The 26,802-nt window shown below is 43.9% G+C and overlaps 1 protein-coding gene across 6 annotated transcripts in view; it reads right to left on the bottom strand.

The window, feature by feature from the left end:
- The window catches only part of Bap60 (Brahma-associated protein 60), a 163,794-nt gene that overhangs the window by 87,357 nt on the left and 49,635 nt on the right, over positions 1-26,802 (bottom strand). For all 6 annotated transcript variants that reach the window (XM_055075767.2, XM_050186811.3, XM_055075771.2 and 3 more), the window contains 2 exons: positions 16,927-17,114; positions 7,770-8,019 (listed from right to left, as the gene is read on the bottom strand). In XM_055075767.2, the coding sequence (XP_054931742.2) occupies positions 7,770-8,019; positions 16,927-17,114 (438 nt within the window). The remainder of the gene's footprint in view (positions 1-7,769; positions 8,020-16,926; positions 17,115-26,802) is intronic.

Here is a 26,802-nt window from a genome sequence, read left to right as displayed (position 1 = left end):
CCCTCCAAAACTCCGAAGCCACATGGTGCCGCGCTAACCCTAACTCGCCGCACCTGTACCTCTGGAATTAAGCGTCTCATGAAGACCCTGCAGCCGACACCCACGAATGCCCCGCTGGCCTCCTCCTGTACCGCCGCTGGTGCCACTGTGCCTACTCTGTCAACACTCAATGCTACTAGCGATGTCAACGTTTCTAAGCCGGCAGCCCTGTCTCAACCAGCTGCGTTCCTGCACTCCGCGCACGCCACTGTGCATATTCCGGCCACATTCAATGCTGTGAGCAACGCTGAGAGCTCTGTCGGTGTTCGTCGCCTCAACATCTACGACCAAGCTCCATGCTGACCAAGACCAAGCTCCACCAACGATCGTGCCGAGTTCTTTCGAGCGAGACAGTGTTCCTGAAAGACAGTGTTGTAATAGCAGGCCGACAATGACACGACCGACCGACCGACGTCCGTGTGTTGTAGCAGTGCGATGTGGATTCGAGGCGACTTCGAACGACGCCGACTAATCCAACCTGCCCACTGGTTTCCACCAGGCTCGGTACGATCGTATGCTAAAACAGCCAACCGAATCACAATTGCCGCAACGTCTGTGCTTGTTGTATGTGTATTTTGTTGTGCTTAAAATGAATGGAAACATGTTTACGAGCTCCAAAGTCTGGATAATCAGCACTCGCCTATCGCCGATGTTGTTTACGTTACGCGTAGGCCTAGCGCGTCCATCGAATTCGTAACTGGCGAGTGAACGAACCCAGCTGAGAAACTCTGTCGAAGGAAATGAATTTTCAGGTCCATTTCGTGCTGCAGTGATTTAAAATATGGCACTCCCGACTTTGTGTGATGTGTGATGTGGTGAATGAACCATGTGGAACTTGGGGTGGTCAGCTGCGGCGTGTTTCGTGTGGTGTCGGGTGACTCAAGTTTAACGGGCAAGTTCTGCGCTGTTTCCAGTGGCAAAAATAACTTCCAAAAGTGAAAGACACTAGTAGCCGAACTATGGGAAGTACTTACATAATCAGCCGTGCCGCCCGTTTCAGCTGACACTACGCTCTTCTATTCGGCATGTGAATCCAGATCAGTATAAGTTCACTGTGCTCCTTCACTCACTTCTTTCAAGTGCATCCGTCTTTTGGGCTAGTTGGAGATAAATCGCTCGTGTAGCAATTAAGAACACTGACGCACTGAAGCATATGTGACAACGCAGTCATGTTTGAGTCAGTGTGTCCTTATACTTGAGCACTGCAAAAAGAAATCTGTTTGCAACGTGTGCCCCGTGTTCAGTGCATAGCAGGACCTGCATCATGCAAGACCTATGCATGTAGCAGCGTATACCATGATTGCTTCGATGCCTGCTTCAGAAGCAGCAAGTACTGAGTCAATGAAACTGTAATTGATTTTTTATCTCACTTTTTGTTTATGGAAAGCGTAGATGGTGTGAGTGCATTGTGTGAGTGCAGTCGGTATGCTTAAACTGCTGGAATCCTTTCAGCTTCTACTAAAATGTTTCTTGCTGCGATACTATAAATTGTAGTCAGGACAAAGATCTACTCAAAACCAAGTTACTAATGCATCTGCGCAGAATGTGTTTGATTAACAAGTTAACACTTCCACAACAATAATATGCCGATGCACAGCATATGTGCTTACAATAAATACATTCCGTAAAACTTAACGACTGGGCCTACAATATAAAACTTTGTAGTAGCACCGTAAAAAGTGCTGCCATGCGTATCAGCCACAACGAAACTGCTGCACGTCCAACCTTCTTCCTTGGAGGCACGTCTATAAAGACTGTTCGGGCCCTTCCCATTCTGGGTGTAACATTTAGCTCTTCTCTCAACTTTTCCACATATGCCACCAGCACTGTATGTAAGCACCGGCCCATTCTTGGGTTTGTGTCCCGTGTCTCCCTTCCCTGATGACCTAAGGTTTTCCGAGCACTCTACACTTCTATCATTCTGTCACGACTTGAGTACAGCTCATCAGTATAGTTCCCGTACCAAACTCGCGACGCTAACAAACTTAAGCTTGTTCAGCGCTGGACAATACGCACCCTTTACTCCTGTCTTTTCGGTTGTCACGAGCTCATGCCAGCCTTCGAGGATTGCCTCAAACCCCTCAAGTCGCACACCCTGCAATACCAGCGCAACATTGCACAAGTCTATACTGCAGGTTGCTTGACCGCTCTCTGGACAGCACTAATCTTTCTTCAGTTCGTCTGAACAAGTGGTCAGCACAGCCTGAGCCCTCATCACGCCTCTATGACCCGACACCACAACTCCATGATTATATCTGGCATGCAGAGCTTTCTCTCCACCCCCCTGGCGATTTGGATCTCCTTCTTTGGAACCAGACTAAATTGGCACTCCTGTGTGTTGTGCACCTGTCAAATGTGTGCGTGTGTGCCGCGCTGTGTTATTGAGCAAGTGTGTGTGCACATGGAGGGGAAGGAAGTGTCTTCTGCATCCTGCAAATTCCTGCTCTAGATGGCTGGTTATGAGATGCTCTAACATTCAGGCATCAGCCTTCTTTTTAGTCTAGTGTGCCAAGTTACCACTAAGAATATTATTATTATTATTATTATTAGAATCATCACTACGACCACATTGATTGTGTTGAAGCCAGCGTGACACGTAATTCAAAATATTTCTGGAGCTTTGTGGGCTCTCTCTTCTAAAAGGAGTGCCAAAGATGTACGTCTTCTTCATGAACATAGTGGTGTTGTCTCGAACACTGCTGATGCCTTTGCAGAACATTTCTGTTTGCTATATGGTGTGAAATATGCTTCAAGTAACCTTCCTTCTCAGTCTGGCACAGTGTATGCTATCAGTCAATGAAAACCTTGTTTCCAAGAATGTGAAGTGCCTTAAACCTTGCCTTAAACTTTCCCTTTCTTGTGGTATTGATGGTATTTCCTCCGCAGAGCTTAACCCTTTGAGACGCTGTCTACACAATTGTGCGCAGCAGGAGAGTGCATCAATAGCAAAAGCACTGATGAAAGTAATGGTATCTTAAATGTGTTTCATACATCTTGAAACACCTATTATTGGAACTGTGCTGCAGTTTTGAATAACGTGCAGAATGTTTTAACAAAATGAGTGGGAAGGTAGCCGGCTGGGTGTTTTTACTCTGTGTCAGTATGTTGTATGTAGTAGGTTCACTTCTTTCATTGTTCTTTACAATGTCGTGCACCAGGCATAATTTTCAAGTGGCTGGATAAGTGCTTTTCAAGCTTTTCAAAGCACGATATAGTATATGTTCTCATATTTTGTGTTCCTGTAGTGAGTTTTCGCATGGAGTCGAAATTTTTAAAACTTGACAAAACTCGCTAAACAATTGAAAATTCTTAATATTTGCTGCAGCTGTACACTTTCTACGATCCTGAAGATGCAAGAGATGTAGTGAAAGAAACTTTTCAATTAATGGGATAAAGTGGTGTCTGAAAGGGTTAAGACGTATGGAAGCATACTTGTTCCCCATTCTCAGAAGCATCTTCAATAGTTCCCTAAAGTCTAGTACCTTTTCAACACTCGGAAGGTAGCATGAACATTGCCCATGCACAAATCAGGTGCTAGATGTGCAGTTACTAACTGCCGACCTATATCTATCCTCTTCAGTGCGTCAGGTGTTTGGATCGATATGGGATTCCTCGCCTTCTGTTAGTGCTAAGAGCATTTTAATAAATGAACAGCATGACTTTGTGTGCCGACAACTTAAAACTATTTCAGACTGTCAACAGTGTTCACCACTGCATCGACTTCCAAAAAGACATTTTTTCACTCTCAAACTGGTACAGAAACAATAAGTATTCTTAAATGATTCCAACACTACAGCATTAAATTATATGCAGAAAACGCACCATGTGAAATTTTGATACACCCTACGTGATGCTCCACTCCTTAGGGTCGATGAAATGAAAGAACTTGGTGTGCACTTCGACAAAATGCTAAGCTTTTCTTCACATAGATAATTACACAACATGCCCTTCACGCTCTTGGAATTGCATCCCGTATATTGCATGATTTCCACTCACCTGTTGTGTTTCTGAAATTCTGCTGTGTGCCTCCAACTGCTAGAGTATGCCTCTGTAGGAGGGGGTGCAATGAGCAAATCTAATTCTGAGCTCATTGAACACACCCAGAATAAATTGGTATCTTAAAGCACCACTTTCGCCATTCTGGCGACCACAGTTGAGCCTTCTCAAATATACTTGAACTCGCACCTCTAGATTCAAGTCTTAATTAATCACACCTTTTGTTCCTGTATAAGCTTCTTGATCATATGCATTTGTTTGTTCCGCAACAGTATATCAGGTAGCATTCCACATTCGTTGCCTGGCCGTGTTGCAAGATTGTGCTGTATAAGACTTGACTCCAAAACAGTTCAGAGTCCATTTCCTGTGTTTTGTGTATCTGTAGATAATCACGTAGGATTAACTCCCTTTTACTTTTACTTTTTTCCTTATTTGTTTATCTTGCATTTTTTTGTCTACCACATTCATGCTTTCTGTACATTTTGTCTCGCATAGTGCTCGTTAAGTGCACCAGTACAAAGGCTCTCTAGCTGTTCCTGGGCACTAGAATAAACATTTGAATGATTACTATTATCGTAGTATAAAATCATGCTTTTTAAGTATGTACTAGTATACTATTTCAGTGCAGTAGCTATCGTGCAATTAAAAAAAGGGCATGAATTAAGAAAGTGCAATAATATTATGCGATGTGCCTGATCATATGCATTATGTTATTAATTTCTTCTGAGTTTTAATAATGGCTGGCTACTGTATCCAGTGTTGTGCAATAAAATAATATGTCACAGCAATTATTCCGTGCCTCGCAGAACAAATTGAATATATCTTTCTCAGTCAAAACATCATAGCAGGCTGAAAACAATAAACTGCAACTTCTTTTTGTGGTGACGAAGTGTATAAATTGTGAAAATAACCTGTTTATATATTTCTTATACCACACAAATGAGCTGCTCCCATACATTCGAATAAGCGCTTCAATAGTACGACTTGGCAATGGGCAACGAAAGACCCCTATTAAAGCTTTCCAATTCTCAAGCTTGTATTATCTGACGGTATGTCATTTCCTTAATGTAAAGAAAGGCAAACTTGATATGTGGAAACCAGTTACAATAGAACATGGCCCTTGCACTGTGGAAATGTTTTGTAGCAATACACTCAATGTGAAGGCTTCCGTATGCGGTGTTGATGCATTAAAACAACCTAGAATAATAGACGTGTTCCATGGGCTAGATTGGACAGAATCGGGGGGAGACAAGCTACGAATTACATAAATTTTAGCTATTGTAGGTTTTTTTGTGTGTGAGTGCTACAGGTGTTTCAATTCTTTTTGCTGATTTTCTCAGAACCCGCTTTTCACATTTCTTTCATGCACCAAGAAGCATAATTGACACGGATGCTTTATCTGTATCCGGTTACCGCACTTCACCGGCTAAAAAATGTTAAACGTTATCGCTCGGTGCAGGATGCGCCTGAACGTATCGGAAGTTTCGCGAATGTTATCGATGGTTCTGTCTGTTGTCGACGAAGCCTGTTAATCTGATTGCATACGCGAAACAAATTGTATAGTAGTTTCTGGAAGGCGGGCGGGCACCAGCGAATAGGCTGCAACTTTCGACAACTGACGTATGCAAACCGACGCACTTGACCCGCAGATGAGATTTTCGACTATTACCGACAGTGCTCGCCGCTATCGTTGCGATTGAGCCTGCACTATTAATTTACCGTCACTACTACGTGACAATATTTTCTGACAATAATTCTTACATAGTTGGCTGTGCAATGAGCTACCAAAAAATGAAATGGTACAACAGTTTTTGATATGATATGGCATCGTCGTGCGCGTGTTTGCAAAGCGATCTTGCAGACAGACAACGCGCGAGCGCTGATGTCAATATTTTGTGCACTATTGTTACTTCAAAAATAAAAACAAACTGTTGCGGCAGGTGTATATCCATTATTCAAAAGGGTTTTTTATATCTAAAAGCGCATACAGATCACTAACTTATTGTTTCAAGCTTAGTTTACAGCAGGCTGTTTTAGGCCGGACTTTGACGGATGAAGACGGAATAGTCCAGCAACAGTGCGCCGCAGTCGAGGAGCGAGCTTCGGCGCACGTCAGAGCTTCTGTCTAATGGTTGCGTGCCCTCACCCTCCGACCAAAGCGAAGCGAAGCGTTCGCTTGTCGGCGCGCGCCGAAGCTTCCCGACACGTGCCAGTGGTTGGGGCATAAGGTAGCCAACCCAACGTACCGACGTCGGCACAAGCGCTGGATGCACCAGACCTGCTGTACCGCTTCTTTGGCACTTACGACGACGGCAAGGACGGACTCAAAATAGTGGTTGCAGCTGAAAAAGCCATTGTTCGCCTGAAGAAGACCTGGCAAATATCTATCGAAGATCTTTTTTTTTTTTTAGTGAAGTGAGCCGCCAGCTTTTTGGTGTGAACAGAGTAGCCATTCCTTGCTGTTCTTTTGTTTTCGCTTCTTTTCTCCGTGCGACGGCCATTCTTTTTTTTTGCGTGGCGGGCTGCTGTGAGATTCAGTGGTGAGTACATCCTCTCTTGCTAGCTAATCGTGAGTAGAAATGGATAGTGGCTATAATGAAATAATGGTTATAACAAAGCATTTACGATCCCCCCTTCAACATTACTATAACAAGGTTTGACTGTATAGCCATCGTCATCCCTGCTCTTCTTCTTTGGGCTGAAGCCTGCGCAGTGCCTGCGGAATAAACGTGTCCACTAGCACTGCCTGTCCCGGTCATCTTCAGTCTTTCAATATATATAGTATATTCACGTTCGCATGCACTTTTTGTTTACTTTTTTGGCGCTGAAAAAACCAACTTCGAGCAGTGTAGTGTAGTCAACTTTTTCTAGAATTAAAAAAATTTTTATGGGTGTTCAACAAATAAATATATTAATCTGAGTGTATTTGAACCCCTTACTTAATGTGCCGTTTCAATCAAGCACTTAGAAAAAAATTTGCATATGTGGAAATGTCTTTTTTTCAAAATTAACTCGGAAGGTAAACACTAGTTGCCTTGTTTCATTGACAACCTCAGGCACTACAACAATATATTTTATGACTTGACAACTACTTACCTACAGAAGTGTACAAAATGCACGCATCTTTGGTATAAGACAGGACTCATTTTGCATAACTAAACTAATTAAAATTACCTGGTAACCTAAAGAAACCATGGTGAACCTTCACTAATTCACGAGCAGGTAACTTCATGCTCATGTGGCGAGTGAACCAGTATGCTGTGCCAAAAATCTTAGTTGAAAAGGTCATGTGCAGTGCCTCAGAGAAATGCGTGCACCAGTATATGACAATACGTGCTTTCCTGTTTTTGCACATGCTACATCAACCAATTAGTTGCGGTTAAATTGGTAATAAAAAATTGGAGTTAGAAGTCCTCCGCACAAGGCACTGCTTGTAATAAAGAACTTGGGCTTGTCGAATGGGTGCTACAGTGCTACAATCGACCTGCTGAAGGGGGGAGTGAGCCCCTCCTTAAAGGATGGATGGGTGCCGAGAATTTAAGCACTGCATAATAGCCTTTCAGATACTGACATAGACAATAATGCCAGAACTCACTTTAGGCAGTATTCCAGGATATTATACGGTGCCAAACAAATTAAAATTTGTACAAAAAAAAAGAGAGAGAAAAGAATAGTTCAGTAGTTGAGAATGCATGAAAGAGCGTCCCCTTAAACAATCTGGTTGGACAGGTTACCTTCATGGGTCGCTTGAGGGCCTCCTGAATATCCAAGCGCTTGCGCATAATGGTGAAGTCTAGCTTGCGCTCAAAGGCCAGCAGGTCCATGTAGGCCTGTGACTCGGGCACTAGGTCCCGGACCCGCGGGGGCAGGATCTTGTCGGCCAGCTTTTTTTTCTTCTTGGCTGGAGGGGCCCCGCCCCCGGTGCATACAGGAGGGGTGGCTGCAGGGGGAGGCACTCCTCCTGTCGTCCCTGTCCCTCCTCCCCTGCAAAGCATGCCTCCACAAATTACTACATGTGGTCACTGCCGCAACTTGTAAGCCTAGCACATAGCAGCTATTCTGTTTGTGTGTATGTCTATTCGCATACATGTTTTGCCCTGTTAATTAGAGTGCTTCGCATATTTATCAGCTGTCCCTTTTTATGGCTCTGATGTGTTTATTCTGTGTTGTACTGTACTATTGTGTGTGATGCACTAGGCTCCTTTCTTTATGCATTAAATTTGGAATACAAAACTTGCAATAACTGTTGAATCTTAACTCTTACCTCCGACTTCTCCCCCCCCTTCCACCCCGCTTTGGATTCCACAGAATCTGGTCAAATAAGGCTTCACTCTCACATGCAAGAGATTTCATGTCAATTCTGTCAGCAGTTCTCTAATGAGGCCATTTCTGCACTTTGCATGTGCCATACTCGCCCGATTCTAACGTCTTGGAATCTAATGTGCACACAATTTTACAAGTAATAAGTAGCATGCCCCTGATTTTCATGTCCAGCAAAAGATGCAACCTGCACAATTCACTGCTGCAGAATGGAAATGTACATTCCATGTACATTTACATGTACATGTACAGACATGTATATTGGGGTACTAGTATGTGCTAGCCGTCTGGTTAGCTCAGATGGTAGAGCGGCTGCCCCGGGAAAGCCTGTTTCATATGATGCGATTTTCGTCGCACCAGAAGTGCTATTTCCGTTGTTTGCGACCAAAATCGCAGTCGCAGTGCCGAACCCCCGATTTTCAGCTGCGCCCAACCGGCAGGTCACACAGTCGCACCATTGCAGCGATCGCTGCGATTTTCCGTCAAAATTGCTCGGAGAGCAGCCACGGAGCTATTTCGCCGGTTTGTTATGGAAAATGGCGTCTCGCACGACAAGTGCACTGCGCGGAGATGTGGATTACTGAATTTGGTACGTATGCGGAGGGAGAATAAAAAACTTGTACCGCACATTCCATTCTCCCATTTCTACGCGTTTGGTGACACGCTACACAGCAAATGAAGTGCATTTTCACGTTTGCTTCTTATACCTTTGCGAGTTGCCATGAGACGACATGGCCTTTTGGGGTCTTCAGAATTTTCTTTTGTTGAATAGCATACAAAGATTGCACGTATGGAGCAGCTTAAGTAATTTCAACCTCGGCAAGTGCAAATGACAGGGCAGCAAAGTACCCGAAGTTTCAACGTTGTGCTGAACATGGTATCGTTCAGTTGCATTTTCTTGTCGCTTTTCAAGCGTGAATATTTCGATGCATCTTGAAAGGTTATCTTACTTCACTTAACAAATTTGACAGAGCAAGAGTGTAGACTATCGTAATGAATTTTCTGATAGCATTAAATTTGTGGCTTCAATAAACAGCATCGTTAACTTGTTTTCGACTATTATGTGCACGTTAAGTTGCACCTCTTCTCTGGAGAATTTTTTTTCTTGCCTAGAAACCAATAAACAATGAATAGGTTGGGAACTTTGTATCCTTACTGCACCTGTACTAATATTTGCTTTGAAAGGTAATTAACTCTACAGCTAATAAATTAAGTAAATTATTTGCTTGCTATAGTGCCATAGTGACAACGTACCCACCTGCACCATCATGTATAACTCGTGCGGCAATGCGAAAACCAGCCAAACAGCCTGTCCTTATGGGGATAAAACAGTAGAAAATGACACGTTAAAGAAAAGTAAATCAAAACTGTGCAGTAATGTCACCTAGTTGCATCCCTTCCTGTGAAACTTTGAATCTCTTAAGTACAAGCAGTTCTTGCACGTTCGCAGCTGATCAAGTGTGCAGAAACATTCAAGCCTTACATGTTTCTAATAAGTTTGAGATCACATGTATTAGTGTGTAAACCCGTATAACAATATCCGCTGCGATTACTATCTTTATGAGTAATTAAATACCATGCTACTTGCAAGAACATATATCACCCGAGGATTTTAGAACAAATTTCGGCATTTCAACTATACACAATATGTGGTTTATTCAATAAAAGACCACAAGCTGGGCCTTTTTGCAATGACAAACTTATTCCAAACTTTACTTACATACAGGCAAGAAAAAAAATTATAGACAGAAATATTGTTCTTCAATTTGTTCACCTGCCACTGTGGCTATAGCAATTTGCTGCTAACACAAGGCGAGGGGTTGATTTGCCAGCCATGAAAGTCACATTTCGATGGGAGTCATAGGTAAAAAAAAAAGCTCTTGCACTTGGATTTAGTTAATCATCTTTTATTGAACCCTTAAACTTCCGAATACTATAGCATAGGGGGCATGTTCATGCAAAATCTAGTACCAATAGAAAGCAAAGGGCAGAATTGTAAAACAACCATCTTTCAGGATAATTCGAGTGTGTAAATATTCATTGCATCAATATGTATTGTTCAACAGCACTGCACACATAAGCGTAATCAGGTATAGCAAGTACGCTGTCACGAAGCTGGTTCTACAGATGTATAAATGTCACGACATGAATGCTCATACTATGTCGCACACATAGCACAAAGAAAACCTTTTTCAAGCGTTCTCCCTTCTGGCAGGTATGAATGGGCCATAAGCAGCAGAAACTTTATTGCAGGGCATTGTGTAATACCGCTTATGAAAAAATGAAGAGAGTGAAGAGGCTTTTAACACCAATACCTCATGCTACTCTAATAAGAGGAACGATGAGCAAAAAATTGGTGGCAGAGAACTTAAGTTAAACAGTAACTTTCTGAAAGACAGAAAATTCCAGGTGAGAGTTGGAGGTACATTTGGCCCACCCACACCAACAACACAGGCATACTACAAGAAATACTACAGCCTATGGTGTATTACAGCCTATGGGAAAGCTATCTTATACGGAATTCAAGAATGATGCAACAAGCCCTCGACAACACTGCAGACTTTCTTGGCCAGTCTGGCCTCTAGCTTTCTGATAAGTCAGCTTACATTGATGTCGGAAAAAAAGACTAGAATCAAGAACCACTCCAGATTGCATATTGTGCTCTCCATAGGTGGAGAAACATACCTGCAAGTCAAATTCACAAATCCTCAGCTACTGTAATGACGGCAGAGCAAGCATGTGGGTGAAACAATTATGCCCTGCCTGGATGCAAATTCTACACCTAGTGAAAAGAATAATCTTGAAATCATAGGGGGTGGACGAGTGGATACTACGGAAAATAGCAGATGCTGTGCCTGTGCCCAAGGTATTGCACGGTATGAATTACCAGAAGCATACAAAAAAGACAACTCATCGAATACAGGCATCGGGTAATAACAGGTCTTTCCAACTTTACCATGCTTGAAGACCTCTATGAGAAAGAGCAAATGAACAAGCACCTAGACAGAGTAGTGTTGCAGCCTGCAGCAAAAATTATTAGCCTTGAGAGCTCAGAACCTGGTCCCAAGACAATATGCCAGCTAACATATGAGATGCAAAGACAACTACCCCTCCCTTGAGAAACAACCTCGGGAGCTTCCGAACTTGAAACACAACGGGCCCATACCATGCAATATGGGGGCAAGCAATTAGGCCAGGAAACTATATGCAGCTGCCAGACACACAATGGAGGTTGCTAATCATGAAGATGCAAGAAAACATCAGGCACATATAGTAACTGATGCAGCAATAGCAGTGTAACAGTAGTATGACGCTACATAAAATTAAACCCCATATAAGCGAGCACAATTCCAGGTCAACCTACACCTCGAGAAGCTCAACTGAAAGCAATCAAGGCAGCACTTATAGTGCAAATTACACCCTGCACACCTGCATGGATTCACCAGAAACTGTGTGGGCCTGCACATCACACGAGATTGTCGGAAAATCAGGAGGTTGACATGAGACTTGCAAGCACATGGGCAAAAATTAAATAACAGTATACATAGCCATGCAGATATTCCAGTACACAAGCGGGCTTTATAAGCCCGACAAAAGAACTGAAAACTGGACGAGTTGGTGTGTATTCATTATTAACTAAAGCGTAGCAGATAGACAACGGACAAGAACGAAGCGATCTGTGTGTTCACTTCGTTCTTGTCCAAGCTCTGCAGCCGGTGTCCCTAACTTGCCCAAGTTGCCTCGCTTGCCTCACTCCTTTTTCTTAAAATCCACTTCGCCAAATGAAGTTCATCGCACTATAATAGGGCTCAAGACCATAGGCTGTGGCCTAGATTCAATTCATCCATCTAAAATCAAACTTGTTGCTTGTGAGTTATCTTTTGTCCTCTCTGATATTATTAACACCGCATTTCGTACCGGCGTTTTTCCGAGTCTCAAACAAGAAAAAGTAACTCCAGTATTTAAAAAGGTGATCAAAATATCTTTTCTAATTATCACCCTATAACGATACTCCCATTTTTTAGCAAAGTAATTGAGAAGCTCCTCGTTAATCACCTAACGAACTACCTAACAAAATTTAACCTTTTGACTTCTAAGCAGTTTGGTTTTCGTGCTAACTTATCAACCGAATTAGCACTGATAAAACTAACTGACAGCCTAAAGCAGTTTATCGACAATGGGCTATGGACGGGAGCGGCATTTGTTGATTCAACTAAAGCTTTTGGCACTATTAACCACTCCATTTTGTACGCTAAACTTGAATCATTCGGAATTTGTGGACCTGCTTTAGCTCTTTTGCAAAGCTACCTTACTAACAGAACCCAGGTTGTTAGATATGGAAGCGTTTTATCCACTCCAATAACAACGAACCAGGGTGTTCCACAAGGATCAATTTTGAGTCCTCTATTATTCCTAATTTACATTAATGACTTACCATCATCGCTTAACTGTTCTGAGTGCATCCTCTATGCTGACGATACAACGATATTCACTAGTGATAAAGACATTAACAGTCTACTAAGAAAGTCAAACGCCGATGCCACGAATCTTGTGTCTTGGTGTAAAAATAACTTGCTAAACGTAAACCCTGTTAAAACAAAGTTTATGTTATTTCACTCGTTCCAAAAAACGCCTACAAGAACCCCTGAACTATACATTGATAACTACGTCACTTCTCCATCTAATTTTATTACTTTCCTTGGTGTTACATTAGACCCCCAACTTAAGTATAACATTCACATAAACTCTGTCACTAAGAAGACTGCTTTCGGCATCCGCATGCTCATTCGAACAAAACACTGTTTTCAGCAATATATACTAAAATCACTTTACTACGCTTTCATTAACAGTCACCTTACTTACTGCATTTCATCATGGGGCAACACATACCCTGCACATCTGAGAACCCCCCTCATTCACCTTCAGAACCGGGCGGTCCGAATAATTACCCACAGTTCATACATTGCATCAGCAGCGCCCATTTTTCGCACTCTTGAAATTCTACCCTTAACTTGCACATTTCAACTGAAACTAGGTCTTATATTGTATAGAAGTAGAAACAGTGACATTCGAACTGAGTTACTTCCCCCAACGCAACTTTTCAATACAAATAACACGCGGTTTTCTGAAAATAATAATCGCTTGCTTCCTAAAGTCAACACTAACTACGGTAAAATGACAGCCTTCTTTTCTGCAATTTCATTTTGGAATTCACTGCCATCAAATATAAGATCATGCTCTTCATTACACTGTTTTCGGCGGCTTCTAAAACAGTTCTTACCAACAACATAGCTTACCTGATTATTCGACAAGTGTACATACGTTTATATGTGTGTCTATATATGTATAGGTGTGTATGTATGTATGCGTGTGTGTATACATTTATTACTGTGTAGCCCCGTTTTATTGTTTTTCTCGATTTATGTTCATAGATTACCAGCCGTTTGTAAATTAATTTTGTTGCACTATTGGATTGCGCACTTTTGTTCATAATCATTATACTTCTATTCAGTTACTGTAATGATAGTACCTTCATGTGTATTTCAAGATGGAATTATTCTTGCTAATTTTTGTGTAATCTTCAACTACCCGATGTTTCATTAATTACTTCTAATACGTTGATTGTATTTTCACGCTGTTCTTACCCTCGTTGCTAATCCTATAGTACATATCTTGTACGTGTTGTAACAGGAGGTCCCCCTGACAGTTTTTACTTTGGGACCTTTTTCTGTATTACATTTTTCATTGCAATTGTATTGTCGAATAATAATAAAACAAACAAAACAAACGTCCTCAGCGTGGATGAGTTAGACGGCGGCATGGGCCAGCTACCATCTAATTCATGCCCGACTCCAAACCTCACAGTACCAAGAGAAGGAAAACACAATCGAGGACGACAAAAGACTAGGTGGAGCGATGAAATTAGGAAATTCGCGGGCGCTAGTTGGAACCAGTTGGCGCAGGACAGGGCTAATTGGTGTTCGTCCTGCAGTGGAGATAAGACAGGCTGATGATGATGGTGAAGCAAGATGAAATGCATTGTCACTCATCGCCTGCTAATCAGTGCTTGAAATAGTTAACCTAACTGAAAGAAAAAAGTTGCTAATTGAAAATACTGCTCTTTTCTTCACTTACACTGTGTGCCAAGATCCTATTTTGTTGTGCTGAAAACATGGTATTTTCAAGATTCATTTATTTCTCCAAGAGAAAAAGGCCGGGGACAAAAAGCTGCCTTAGAGCAGCTTTTTCACACCACACCACACATACACACCACAACGACTGGTCGTTGTGGTGTGAACGTTGTTGTTGGTCCAGTTATTGTGGTGTGAACCTCTCCTCTTGTCTTTTGTGTTTTTTGACTGGCTTTTTCCTTCAACTATGTACCAACTGGCCCGGATTTCAACCCTTCCGTGAAGTCTACTGCTGTCACTAAAACTTGATAAGCAGCCTTCAGGCGGTGATTGACAGTGGAGTAGAGGCAATTTCAATAATGACAGACAGTTGGGCATCGCGAGCTAATGAAAGCTACTTGTCGGTAACATGCCATGTCATGGACAGCTCATTTCAACTGCATGTGCACGCACTGGCATGTACAGAAATGGCAGACGCTCACACAGCCGGAAACTTGGTGCTCTTTCTGAAAAGCATGATGGAGGAGTGGGCACTTCCTGATCCAGATACTGTGTTAGTGTACATTGTTACACTGTAGAATTTCACTGCTGCAATTACTCAGTCGCCTTGGATAGGCATAAAATGTTTCGAGCACACACTGCAGTTGTGCGTGAGTGATGTCAAGCAGGATGTACCTGGATTTTCCCAACTGTGCACGAAGGCCAGGGCTATCGTTGGCCGCTATAAGAGAAGCTCAAAGGCTCGGGCGCGCCTTATGGATGTACAAAGGGAAATGCAGCTGAATGCCCTGAAAATGGTACAAGATGTTCCGACGCGTTGGAATAGCGAGCATCATATGATGACTAGGTTGCTCAAGCTTCGCAAACCGATCACCGTGGAGCTTTCGGAGTGTGATGGGGTTGATAACCTCACTGCAGCTGATTGGAAGCTGATGACTGCCTCTGTGAAGGTACTCGATCCACTTGCTCAAGCCACAACAGAGCTATCTGGGGACAAATATCCCACGTTGTCCCAAGTTATTCCATTGCTGAAGTGCACTGGCATTGTACTTGCTCGACATGCAGCTTAATCAGATGAGCCATCGGCAACTGCTTCGAGTCTGGCACGCAGCATCAAGGCAAGGTTTCCGGTGTCAAGACATCTGAGGATACAGCCCTAGTGATGTTGCTGGACCCAAGATTTAAGGATGCCTGCTATACAGAAAGGGCAGTGAAGAAGTGGGCCTGCACTGTTCTCACCATAGCATAGTTCTGGTTCTGGTGCTAGTTCTGGTGCACTGTTCGCACCATAGCTGTAAGTTGTATGCTGTGAAACATCAGGTGAACATGGTACAGGTTTAGATAGCTCCCAAGATGCTTCTGTGTGGGAGGCCTTTCCAAGCTTTGCACCAGATGGTACTATGAAGTCTGGTCCTTCCATCAAAGATGATGTTGAGAGCTACCTGAGAGCTCCCCTCCTCCCTCGCTGTGAAGACCCGCTCGAATGGTGGAAGAGCAAAGGCAGCCACCTTCACCCGTACATGGTAAGGGTAGCCTGCAGGTACCTTTCAGTGCCAGCAACCCAAACAACAAGTGAAAGGTTATTTTCGACAGCGGGTGCCATTGTAACCAGCAGAAGGGAGCACCTACTTCCCCAGCATGTGGTGCAACTAGTTTTTCCGCATGAGAATTTTTTACTTTCATTTTATTAACTGTAGAAAGGAACACCTTTTACTTGCATCTAGAGCTGCGATTTTTCCAGATTTCTTTTTGTGTTGTAGCCTTGTAACTAGTAAAAGGGAGTGCCTTCTTCACTGCATGTGGAGCTGCTAGTCTTTAAATATGTTATCAAATGATTTTCTGTGATGTTTTAAGCATGTGCTGTAGGTTGTTATCTGTGTGGAAGGAAGCACTTTCTTCTACAACTAGTCTATATACAGAAAATGTTGTTACTGGTTAAGATATGTTATCACAGGATTTTCTGTGATGCCTTTGTACGTTGTAACCTCAGACAAAGAATTTTTGCATAGAATAACTTTAAACTGTTCAGTTTTGTTCTTTGGGCACCTGACAACTATACGAATTCACTTCGAAAGTATTTGACCCCAAGGACTATTCGCTTTGAACTAAAATATTATTTTATTTGCACAAGCCTACTATTTACGCATAAGGTTACTACAAGGTGACTCAAGTTCTGCCCCAATGACTCTCCCTCTCACTTTTAAGAACACTCTGGGTATAGCGAGTACTTCCCAGGGCTGGCACATGCCTAAGCAGAGGACAGCTTGCCTATTTTGTGGCAGCACTTAAAAGCTTGTGTGCGCGATTTAATGTTCGTATATTTCTCAACAGTAATGGCCAACCAGCTAGCCCGCCAATGCCTCCACAGCAACTTTAAAGCAGTATGTCCAGGCTCGTTCTCAATGCTCACAAAGCATGCAATGTCACAGGAAGACCGCACCCTTTGGATGTCGCTGACCGGGCTGGAGCGTCACTGCCAGCAGGGGGTGGGCGCTTGCGAGGTGGGCCTTCAAGTGGGGCGGGGCCTCCGGAGGGGAGCCGGGGGGGCGTGTACGGTGAGCCTGGGGGTGGAGGCATGCCGCGCGAGTGCATCGGGGGTGGTGCAGGTCCCGGGGCACCATAGCCACCCTGCAACCACAGGTGGAATTTCTCACAAATGCCTAGAAAAAAGTGGCCCAGCAATGTTGTTACAAGCATGCTGGGTTGCCTCACAGGAGATGCTGTTAGCATTAGGAATTTAAATCATGGATCTGGACCCTCAAAGAGGTGCGACTTAATGCCAAATGCAATTCTCTCACATTTACCGCTAAATTGTCACAGAATTTTTCGGTATGATATTATGTAGGAATTTGTTACTAAAACATAGGTACAGTCGAGAGCGAAAGTCTAGAGACCATGGCACTAGCAAAAGAAATTATTTTTCTAGCACAGCCGTGCAACATGAAATTGTCTTAATGCATCATGCTGGTCAACCAGGTGCACTTGAACCTCTATGTAACGAACCTCTATGTAATGAATTCCTGGATTTTACGAAATTTTTCAATTCCCCAACACATCCCCCATTGAAGCCCATGTATAGGCGACCTCCATGTAACAAATGCATTGCGACGGTTGACATTGATGTAAAAAATTCGCGGCACAGATCATCGAGCTGTATCTTGTAATGTTTTGCCCAAAATCCGGCCGCGCAGTGCGCAACTTTAATGAATATTGTTTAAGTAAGTGTTTATATCGAAAGGTAAAGTAGACCGCAAGCAGAACGCTTGCAATCACAGCAAACAAGCAAATCTCGGTGATGATGATGACGTTGAGCGCCACTCCGTGGCAAGCGTAGCAACCTTTAAGCTTTCAGTTTGTAGCTTGACACTAGGTGGCACTACTATGACAAATTATTTGTGGTGTCTTGCGGCACACTTATGATAAGCCTTCTTCATCAGCGTGTTGATGTGTGTGTGTGCAGGTGTGTGTTTACGGTGTCGGTTCGTTGCGATGAGTTCCGCTGTGAAGAAACGCAATATTTTGTCGCTTGAAGTTAGCTCTCGATTTTGAATGCGGTTACCGCCGGCGAAAAAAAGAAGGATGTTGCCACCCACTTCAATATACCAGCCAGCTCCCTGTCAACCATTCTTGCTGTAGAACAAAGCATCCGAACTGCGATGGAGTCGGGCACAGGTGCCAAGAAGAAAAGAATGAAGACGTCGACCTATGCTGACGTAAACAACGCCATGTTTGCATGGTTTTTGGACAGACGAGCACAGAACGTGCCAATAAGTGGCGCGATTTTGCAGCAGAAAGCCATAGATTTCGCTTGCATCCTGGGCCACGACGACTTCAAAGCGAGTAACGGCTGGCTACAAGGATTTAAAAGCCGGCATGGTGTCGTCGGAAAGGTGATATCTGGCGAGTCTGCCTCCGCAGACAGCGGTGCTGCTGCCTCGTGGGTGGCCGAGAAGCTTCCCACCATTTTCAGCCGCTATGAAGCTGGCGACATTTATAATGCTGATGAGACGGCCCTGTTTTATCCTATGTTACCGAGCCGCACGTTGTCACTAAAGGGAGAAGACTGACGCGGTGGAAAGCAAAGTAAACTCCACGTGACGGTTTTGCTTTGCGCCAACACCGATGGCATCGACAAGCGAATCCCATTGGTTATTGGCCGCAATGCTCGGCCCAGATGCTTCAAAGGAACAAGGTGGATGCCAGTAAAATATGTGGCAAACTCCAAAGTGTGGATTTCGCTGGCAATTTTTTCCGACTGGCTGAAGGAGCTCAACCAAGATGTCAAACGACAAGGCCGCAGCATTTGTTTGCTGCTTGACAACTGCTCCGCGCACCATGTGGAAGGCCTACAGCTTTCGAACGTCGAGCTGCAGTATTTGCCACCTAACTGCACTTCTCTCATACAACCCTTAGACAAAGGGATTATTAACAGCTTTAAAAGCTCCTACCGCCATCGATTGATACAAAAGATGCTCCTGGACATCCGCCTTGAACGGCCGACGAAAGTGGATATCTACCAAGCAATCCAAATACTTGCTGCGTCGTGGCAAGAGGTCGGATCACAAGTGATCGCCAATTGCTTTGCCGAGGCTCAGGTAAATCAGGCCATTCAAGCTACAGTGCCTGAAGACGAACCTTCAAGCCCACCCGAGGTCGCAGAAGCGTGGGATGAACTACACATGAACGGTGGGGTGCCCGATGGTGTCGAACAATGCAATTTTTTGTTTGTGGACAACGGCGCCGTGTCTACGGAAGAGATGACTGATGCGGCACTTGTGGAAACAGTTAAAGATAGCCTTGAAGGTGACGGTCCGTCAGAGCCTGACACGTCTTGTGCGGTGCCTACGGCGAGGAAACTGATGGACGCGGTGGACGTTCTGCGCCGTTTCATCGGCTCACAGGACGATGAAGCAGCCCTGGATGCCTTAGTTTCTTTGGAGCGCCGAGTAGTGGCTTCGATCAAGCAAAAACAGCAAGCAAAAATTACGCAGTTTTTCTCTATTAAATAAATTCTTTGAATGGCGAGTTCACTTCAATTGATATCTGTTGCATTTTTATTTCGTTTTGGCATGATCCTTACCAGTCTTAACCCGAAACTGCATGTAACGAAAACCTGAATATAACGAAAAATTATTATGAACTTTTTTCAATTTCGTTATATTCAGGTTTGACTGTACCACTCATTTTCAGCCTTTATGCCTGGGATGACAAAAAAAAATAGCAGCAGCTCTGGTCCAAATACTTTTGCTCTTGACTGTAACTGTGCTACGACGTACTGTCAAGATATCGAATGCATGCTTCTAAATGTGGAAAGAGGAAAGATGCGACGGTTTGGGCCTACTCTAAGCCATTTACAATCTTATATTTCAATTTTCTTTTTTTCTCTTATTTGTCTATCATAATGGAGTCGGAAAGTTTGGCACCAGCACGTGGACAGCAGTAGAATTGCCTTTCGCCCTACAATGGCTTCCAAAATGTTTTAGAGAGAGCGATTGATTAAGTGACAAAGTCTTGATGGCGGAAAGTACAGACACGAGCTTTCATCAGATTGGACATCGGGGATGCACCAAATCATTCGTGAAATGCTGCTTCGACCCGAAGAAATGGGTCTGTCCAAACCAGGTTTTGTGGGGGGCCTAGCCTGCGTGACAGCTGATCATCGGTGCAGGCATCGATGACTGCCCGGAGAGGCTCCAGATACGGTGGTGCCATCTTTGGTGAGGTACGACTACCATCCCCCTTCTCATTCCACTCACTACTATTGACCACTGCCAGCTGGACATGATGTAGGGAACGTCAGCTATCCCCTCCATACTTCGAAAAGGCATTGTGCGCTGCCTTCCCACTGTGTGTTACAGCTGTGATACCTCTGGTACCATCTGTTCTGCAAATGCAGCCAGTCTTCTCGGTATGAGCAATCGGCTGCGCCTACCCGGTGCAATGATAGGCACCTGGGTGGTGGTCAATGGCTAACCCACATGCCATCAAGAAGTAGGTTCTGGCAAGGTGGCTTCAAACACCCGCCACCGGCTTCTCATGTGCACGGTGACACATTGGCAGTGCGCCAAGTAGCTGCCAAGGACAGAATACACCGCCTGCAGAAACCACCACACTGGATGTGCTCCATGTGCACACTTGCCAACCTGAAGATTTGGAAATTCGTAAACTATTGCGGCGGGAGGGCGGGCAGGGTGCGCAGCAGCATTTTAAAGGGTTTACCTTTTGCGACAAGCTTACTCACGTTTTCACGACCACAAGTGAAATCCGGGTCTTGGAGAGCAAAAAGAGCAAAAACTCCACTGGGGCACAATTTATTTTTGCAAATGCTTTTGCTGTTGCCGACTTTGCCTGCTTCATAAACTTCTCCATGTAGGTTTGCTCAAAGCAAGTACCCCTCTGGTGCCCCTTGACGATCAGCAGACTTTTGAGTCTCACACACAGATGAGCAAAACTCCATTCGGGTTTTGTTCACAGTGCTGAATATTCTCTCACATTCAGCATTGCCATGGGGAATGGAAAGAATACCCAGTATAACCATTGAAATTCTGTGGAACCTGAGCGATCCATCGACACTTCTAACGCTTCCTAATTGCGACCACTGCACGTTGCACCTTGGCTCATTCAATATAATTTTATTTTATTTTTTATTTATAGAATACTGTCAATCCCCCATGGGGATTTTTACAGGGGTGAGCAACAAGTCACATCAATTAACACTACTAAAACATTCAATAAATGAGTACATAATGATTGGAGACTATTCAAGAATAGCAGTAGTACATTCATACATAATAATACACACAACGAAACCAATCTACATCAACCAGCAGGAAAAAAAAAAAATGCAGGGTGGAAGGCATCATTCAAATACAGAATGCACAGAACAAAAAGTGTAGGCAAGTGCTTTCCTAGCACAAACTGAATCGGGATGGATTGCATGACGAAAGCAATTTCGTTACTTATATTAACAACATTTAGGCTCATGCAGCATGCTCAATTAAATCCATAAACATTGCTATTGTTGGCTGCTGTTTTGTGACTACATCCAGTGCATTCCATTCACGAATTGAGCGTGGGAAGAAAGAATAACGAAACGTATTATTAATAAACGGATATTCTACAAGTTCCCATGCGTGCAGTCTTCTGGTCGGTCTGGTATCACGAAATTTAAAGTAAGAGTCGGGGTTTATATGGAATGATCTATGCAATAGTTGGTACACAAATTTGAGCCGAAAAAGCTTTGCTAGACTTTCAAGGGTAGCTAGACCAGCACGCTGTAATAGAGTAGTAGGTGAATCAAGGCGTCCGTATCTGTTAAAGATAAAACGCACCGCTTTCCGCTGCACCCTTTACAAAATGGCGATATCGTTTGCAGTGTGAGGGAACCAGACAATACTGGCGTATTCCAAGACGGCGGACAAAAGTGACGTATGCAAGAAGCTTTGTTTCATGTGTAGAATATGACAAGGCCCGCTTAATGAAGAACAGTTTATTTAATGCTTTATTTGACACTTGACGCACGTGCTCTGTCCAGCTGAGATTAGACAAAATTATGAGACCTAGATATTTATACTGGTTTACACTTCGAAGTGGCACATCGTTAAAGTGATATGGAAAATCAAGCTTAGACACGTTATTTGTAATGGACATGAATACGGTTTTATCAATGTTTATTGTCATTTGCCAGTCTATGCACCATTGAGCTATTTTATTCAAGGCAATATTTAATTTCACCTGGTCATCGCGGTGTCGTACTTCATTATAGAGCATGCAGTCATCAGCAAAGAGCCCGAGTTTCACGTCAGCATAGTTAGTTATGTCGTTTATAAATATTAAAAACAAAACTGGAGCTAATACAGATCCCTGGGGAATGCCTGATAACACTGGAGCAAGGTCAGAGGAGTGAGAGCCGTACTGTACAAATCGGTAGCAGCCAGTTAAGTAATTAGTAATCCATTGGTAAATTGGGCCATCACCTAATATGTAATTAAGTTTAAGGAGTAGTTTAGTGTGCGAGACGCGGTCAAACGCCTTTGAGAAGTCGAGAAAAATGACGTCAGTTTGAATGCGCTCATTAATGCCGAGGGCCAGGTCATGCAGTGTTTCGACAAGCTGTGTAACAATGGATAATCCAGATCTAAAGCCATGCTGATTCATGTGGAGGATATTGTTCGACTCAATAAAACTTATGAGACATTTTAATACAATGTGCTCTAGAATTTTGCTGCAAGTGCAAGTGATAGAAATAGGCCGGTAATTAGAAGGATACGCTGCATTACCCGATTTGAGTACGGGAGTAATTTTTTCGATTTTCCATTCACCCGGAAGGCAACAGTCTTTCAAAGATTTGGAATATATGAGATAAAGATATCTGCTGACTGGCTCCGCGTACCGTTTCAAAAAGCTGTTGGGAATTGCGTCTGGACCGCTACTTTTCTTTTCATTGATGCCTAATAGGAGTGAAAGAATACCTGCCTCCGATAAAGTAGGCGTGCCTAGCAATCGATTATACCAATTGTAAAAGGAAGGATTCATTTTCGCAGTACCATTATCAGTTGTGAAAACAGAACAAAAATAGTCGTTAAAATCATGAGCTCCAGCCTGATCTAGCACATCTGGTGAAGTTGGATTAGTCCGCTTTGCATTCATATACTGCCAGAATTTGTGAGGCGCGTTCTTAATAAACTCGTGCAATGTAGAGCCACAGAATTTCTGTCTAGCATTACGTACGTGTTCCTTAAGTAATCTAGTAAGGGAATTTACTTGAGAACGGTAGCCTGCAACATTCCGTTGCTTGCTAGTTTTTCGTAACCTCTTGTTTTTACGTTTAGTATGAATTATTTCACGCGTGATCCACGGATTGTGTTTGAGAGTTGATTTGTACACAGTTGGGACGAAATTACGCATACAGTGCATGACATGAAACTTGAATTTTAACCAAACTGCATCGATACTATAACGTTCATCGGTACAAAAGTCATGAAATAATAATAATTATAATAATTTATTTCTGCCTCAAGAAATACAGACAGGGGAGCTGCAGAAAAAGCTGTCCTAAACAGCTTGACTCATCCGCTGGAGCCTGATATGCTTGAGAGTTTGCAACTTACTTTAAGTGCGTCAATTACTACTTTTGGTTCGCCACTCTGCTGGGGTAGGAAGCAGGGAACACCATAATAAAATGAAGTACGCTGTTGAATGAAGCAGTTTCCAGAGCTTGTACTTGAGCAACTTCAGCCATATTGAGATTGACATCTTCTAGCGGGAATTTGTTGCAAATGTAATTGCATGCTGCCATAAGTACACATGTACAGCAGAGAAGACCTGCTCTCTCTCTCAATGCAGCTAAGAGTCGCACACTTTCCCACAGAGTAGGTTGTGCTGCCAATGACTATGTCTTCATCACCTTTCTGGTTCTCTGCAGCTACATAGTAAACCTTCCAGCAAGGAATGACATGCCTTTACAAGACCTGGGCGTACAAATCTAGTCAGGAGATCCTAAAAAAGGCGGTTCAAGAAGCCCCTCAGTCCATGAATCTGAGGAGCCTGTGCCTGAAGAAGGTAGTTTGCCTTCTCAAAAAGCAGTATAACATTTTGGAGAAAAAGACTGCATGCCCTGTTTAGCTCCGATGACAAAAAATAAAACAGGCCCTCCTCAAGTGTCAAGTGGCTGGCTTCCCCAGAATCCTTGGTATGAAGTTTCAGTTTTGTTGCTTGAGGTCCAGAATGAGCTCCTTTCCTCTTTAGCGAGAGTTCATTGCCGTCAGTGCTTTTTCTCCAGAGGCCTGCAGCAGTCTCGTGAAGATGTGTAGCAGACTTTGCGGTCAGTGCAGGGTCCTTGGGGGCTTGTGAGGAAGCCTTCGGAATTTGGTATGACTCTAAAAACAAGCTCTGCTTGTTGCACTGCTTTGTTCCAGATAAAAAGAAGCTGAGTAGTGGTTTCCACTGGTCGAGCAGCCTTTTCAAACACTTTCCCAACAACAGCCAACGCGTGGGCGAATGCTTTAACATATTTTTGACCTTGGCTTCATGCATTACTTGGAATTATTTGTTGATCTTTCCGTTTCGAGCTTTTTTCCAGGTAAAAAAAAAATGTCAGCCAAAGCCTCATCAACCTTTACAGGAAGACATGAAGCTCCTTTTCGGGCGGCCAAGTTGATGAGATGGCATGGGCAACCAACCCCTGCCAAACCTGGTTGAGCTTCTCTCAATGCAGTACAAACACTGTTTTTCTTGCCAAACATCACATTGGCATTGTCCGAACACAGAGTCAACAGGTTCCCAACAGGCAAATTCCGAGACTTCATCTCGTCCAGAACCAGATTTGCAATCTTGTGACCCCTCACTTCCCCTTGGATTGTCCCGAGGCAAAGAAGGCAGCTTTAAACTCTACTCGTTTCTTTAACGAAGTATGTCGCAACAATAGGGCAAAACTGTGTGTCCCTATTGTTACTGCCATCCCTAGCGATCGAAAATACTTGCTGTTTTAGGGCATACAGCAAAGGAGTCTCCACATTGGCGGCCATTTCCCGAACAATTGACATCGTCTTTGTTCGTCCACAGGCGTAGCATTTCGCTTCTTCGCACTTGGGGAACATCTTCCAGAAAAGCATTCTGGCATGTTCGTTGACACTCAGCGGGATGTTGTCTTCAACTAAAAACGCCATGAAGAGGCATTCTGCACGAATCACACTGAAGTCGTTGTCGCTGCCTACAAAACTTGCTAGGCTAGGCTTGCTGTCCATGGCTCGCACGTATCCCTGATGCTTTTTCTAAGCGATGTGGACCTTGATGTGAGACTTGCCGCCATGCGAGATGTTCACATCACAGGCACACGTGGTGCAGATTCCAAACTTCTCCCCTTTCTTCGATGGCACGAAGCATGGAAACTCTGCCGTGTACGATTTCAAAAACACTTGGAAATACTGTCGGGACTTTGAGCCCGCCATTGCACTGCGAAGCCACTACAGGCCGGAGTTGCACTGCGTCCGATGGCGCAGCTAGTCACACAAAAGGCGAGGCCAACACTGCAGTGACTGAAGCCGACTGAAATCCAAACCTGCGCATCTGCACGAACAAAGGCAACAGCATGGCAACAGGTTTACGGAAGCGCTAGAGGTGCTACCGGCACTATCAAGCTTTGTATATGGATTCGTAACCCCCCTTGGAGACGACAGAAGTCAGTAAAACCTTGCAGCTGCTGATGATGATACCACGCATACGTATTGCCCTTTCGTGGCGGCGCAGGGTACCAGGGTGTAGTTTGACTACATTTCTCACTTTTTTTTCGCAAATAAGATGTTCCCGTAAAATTTAAAGCAAGATTCGTAAAATCGTAAGACTGCTCAAAATTCAAACATTTTATGGAAAATTCCGAGGAGTTGGCAGGTATGTATGTGTACTCCCAATCTTGCAGATACAGTAAAACCTCGTTAAACCAAACCCACTGAAGAAATGGGTTTGCACAAGGCTCACCCTACGAGTGACGGTCAGGAAAGGGCACGACACCACTCCACTACGCAACGCACAAAGGCGCTATGGCACAGAGAAGGCTCCAAAGTCAGATCGCCAACAAACACGGGTTTATTCACCCAAGATCCAGCACAGTGTGACAGTCACAGCGATTATGGGCAAACGCTCACAGCAAGACCGATTGAGTACGCACGCCGGCTGTGCTAGTGCTGAGTGCGAAGCGGTCCACCAAGCACGAGAACCAGAAGTTATGGGAGCAAAGGTTCCCTGCAACCAACAATTGCAAGCCTGTGAGCATTGCCGCGGCGATGAAGCGCGCAGCGGAAGAGGGCTCAGGTGGAGAGGGCACCGGGGGATTCGAGAGGCCAATCAGGGTGCGTCCCGGTGACACCTGCCTGTGCGGCAATTCGACCTCGGGATGGAGAAGCACGGTTTGCACGGGAAATCATCTCCAGCATGCTAACCGTGTCCGCCATGTTTCCGTAATGGTGGCGCTTCCCAGAGATCAACCTCAGCACAATGCACGAGCTGGGAGATGAGGCACGGGAAGGCACTTCGATCCCAACGCCGCTGAAATAGTAGTTTCGTTTTAAAAATAGGAAAGTCAGATCCCAGTCTCAGCGGCCTTTGAGCATAATGAGTTTTGTATGCGCATAATCTGTACCAGCTTATTGCATACATATCTGTTAATACTGTCACAGGTCATAAAGCACAGGGGCTTTATTGCAGCAAAATTATTTTTAGTCGCTTATCCTGATTTTGCACTGCAATATGTCCCGACAAAATCACATTATGGCTTCCAAAAACATGTCTACAGAACTCGCCCTACTGGATCAAAAAGAAT

Source organism: Dermacentor andersoni, chromosome 2, assembly GCF_023375885.2.
Source record: "Dermacentor andersoni chromosome 2, qqDerAnde1_hic_scaffold, whole genome shotgun sequence".
Lineage (NCBI taxonomy): Eukaryota > Metazoa > Arthropoda > Arachnida > Ixodida > Ixodidae > Dermacentor > Dermacentor andersoni.
The sequence above is the reverse complement of the archived record's forward strand: the minus strand, read 5'-3'. Positions and strand labels throughout refer to the sequence as shown.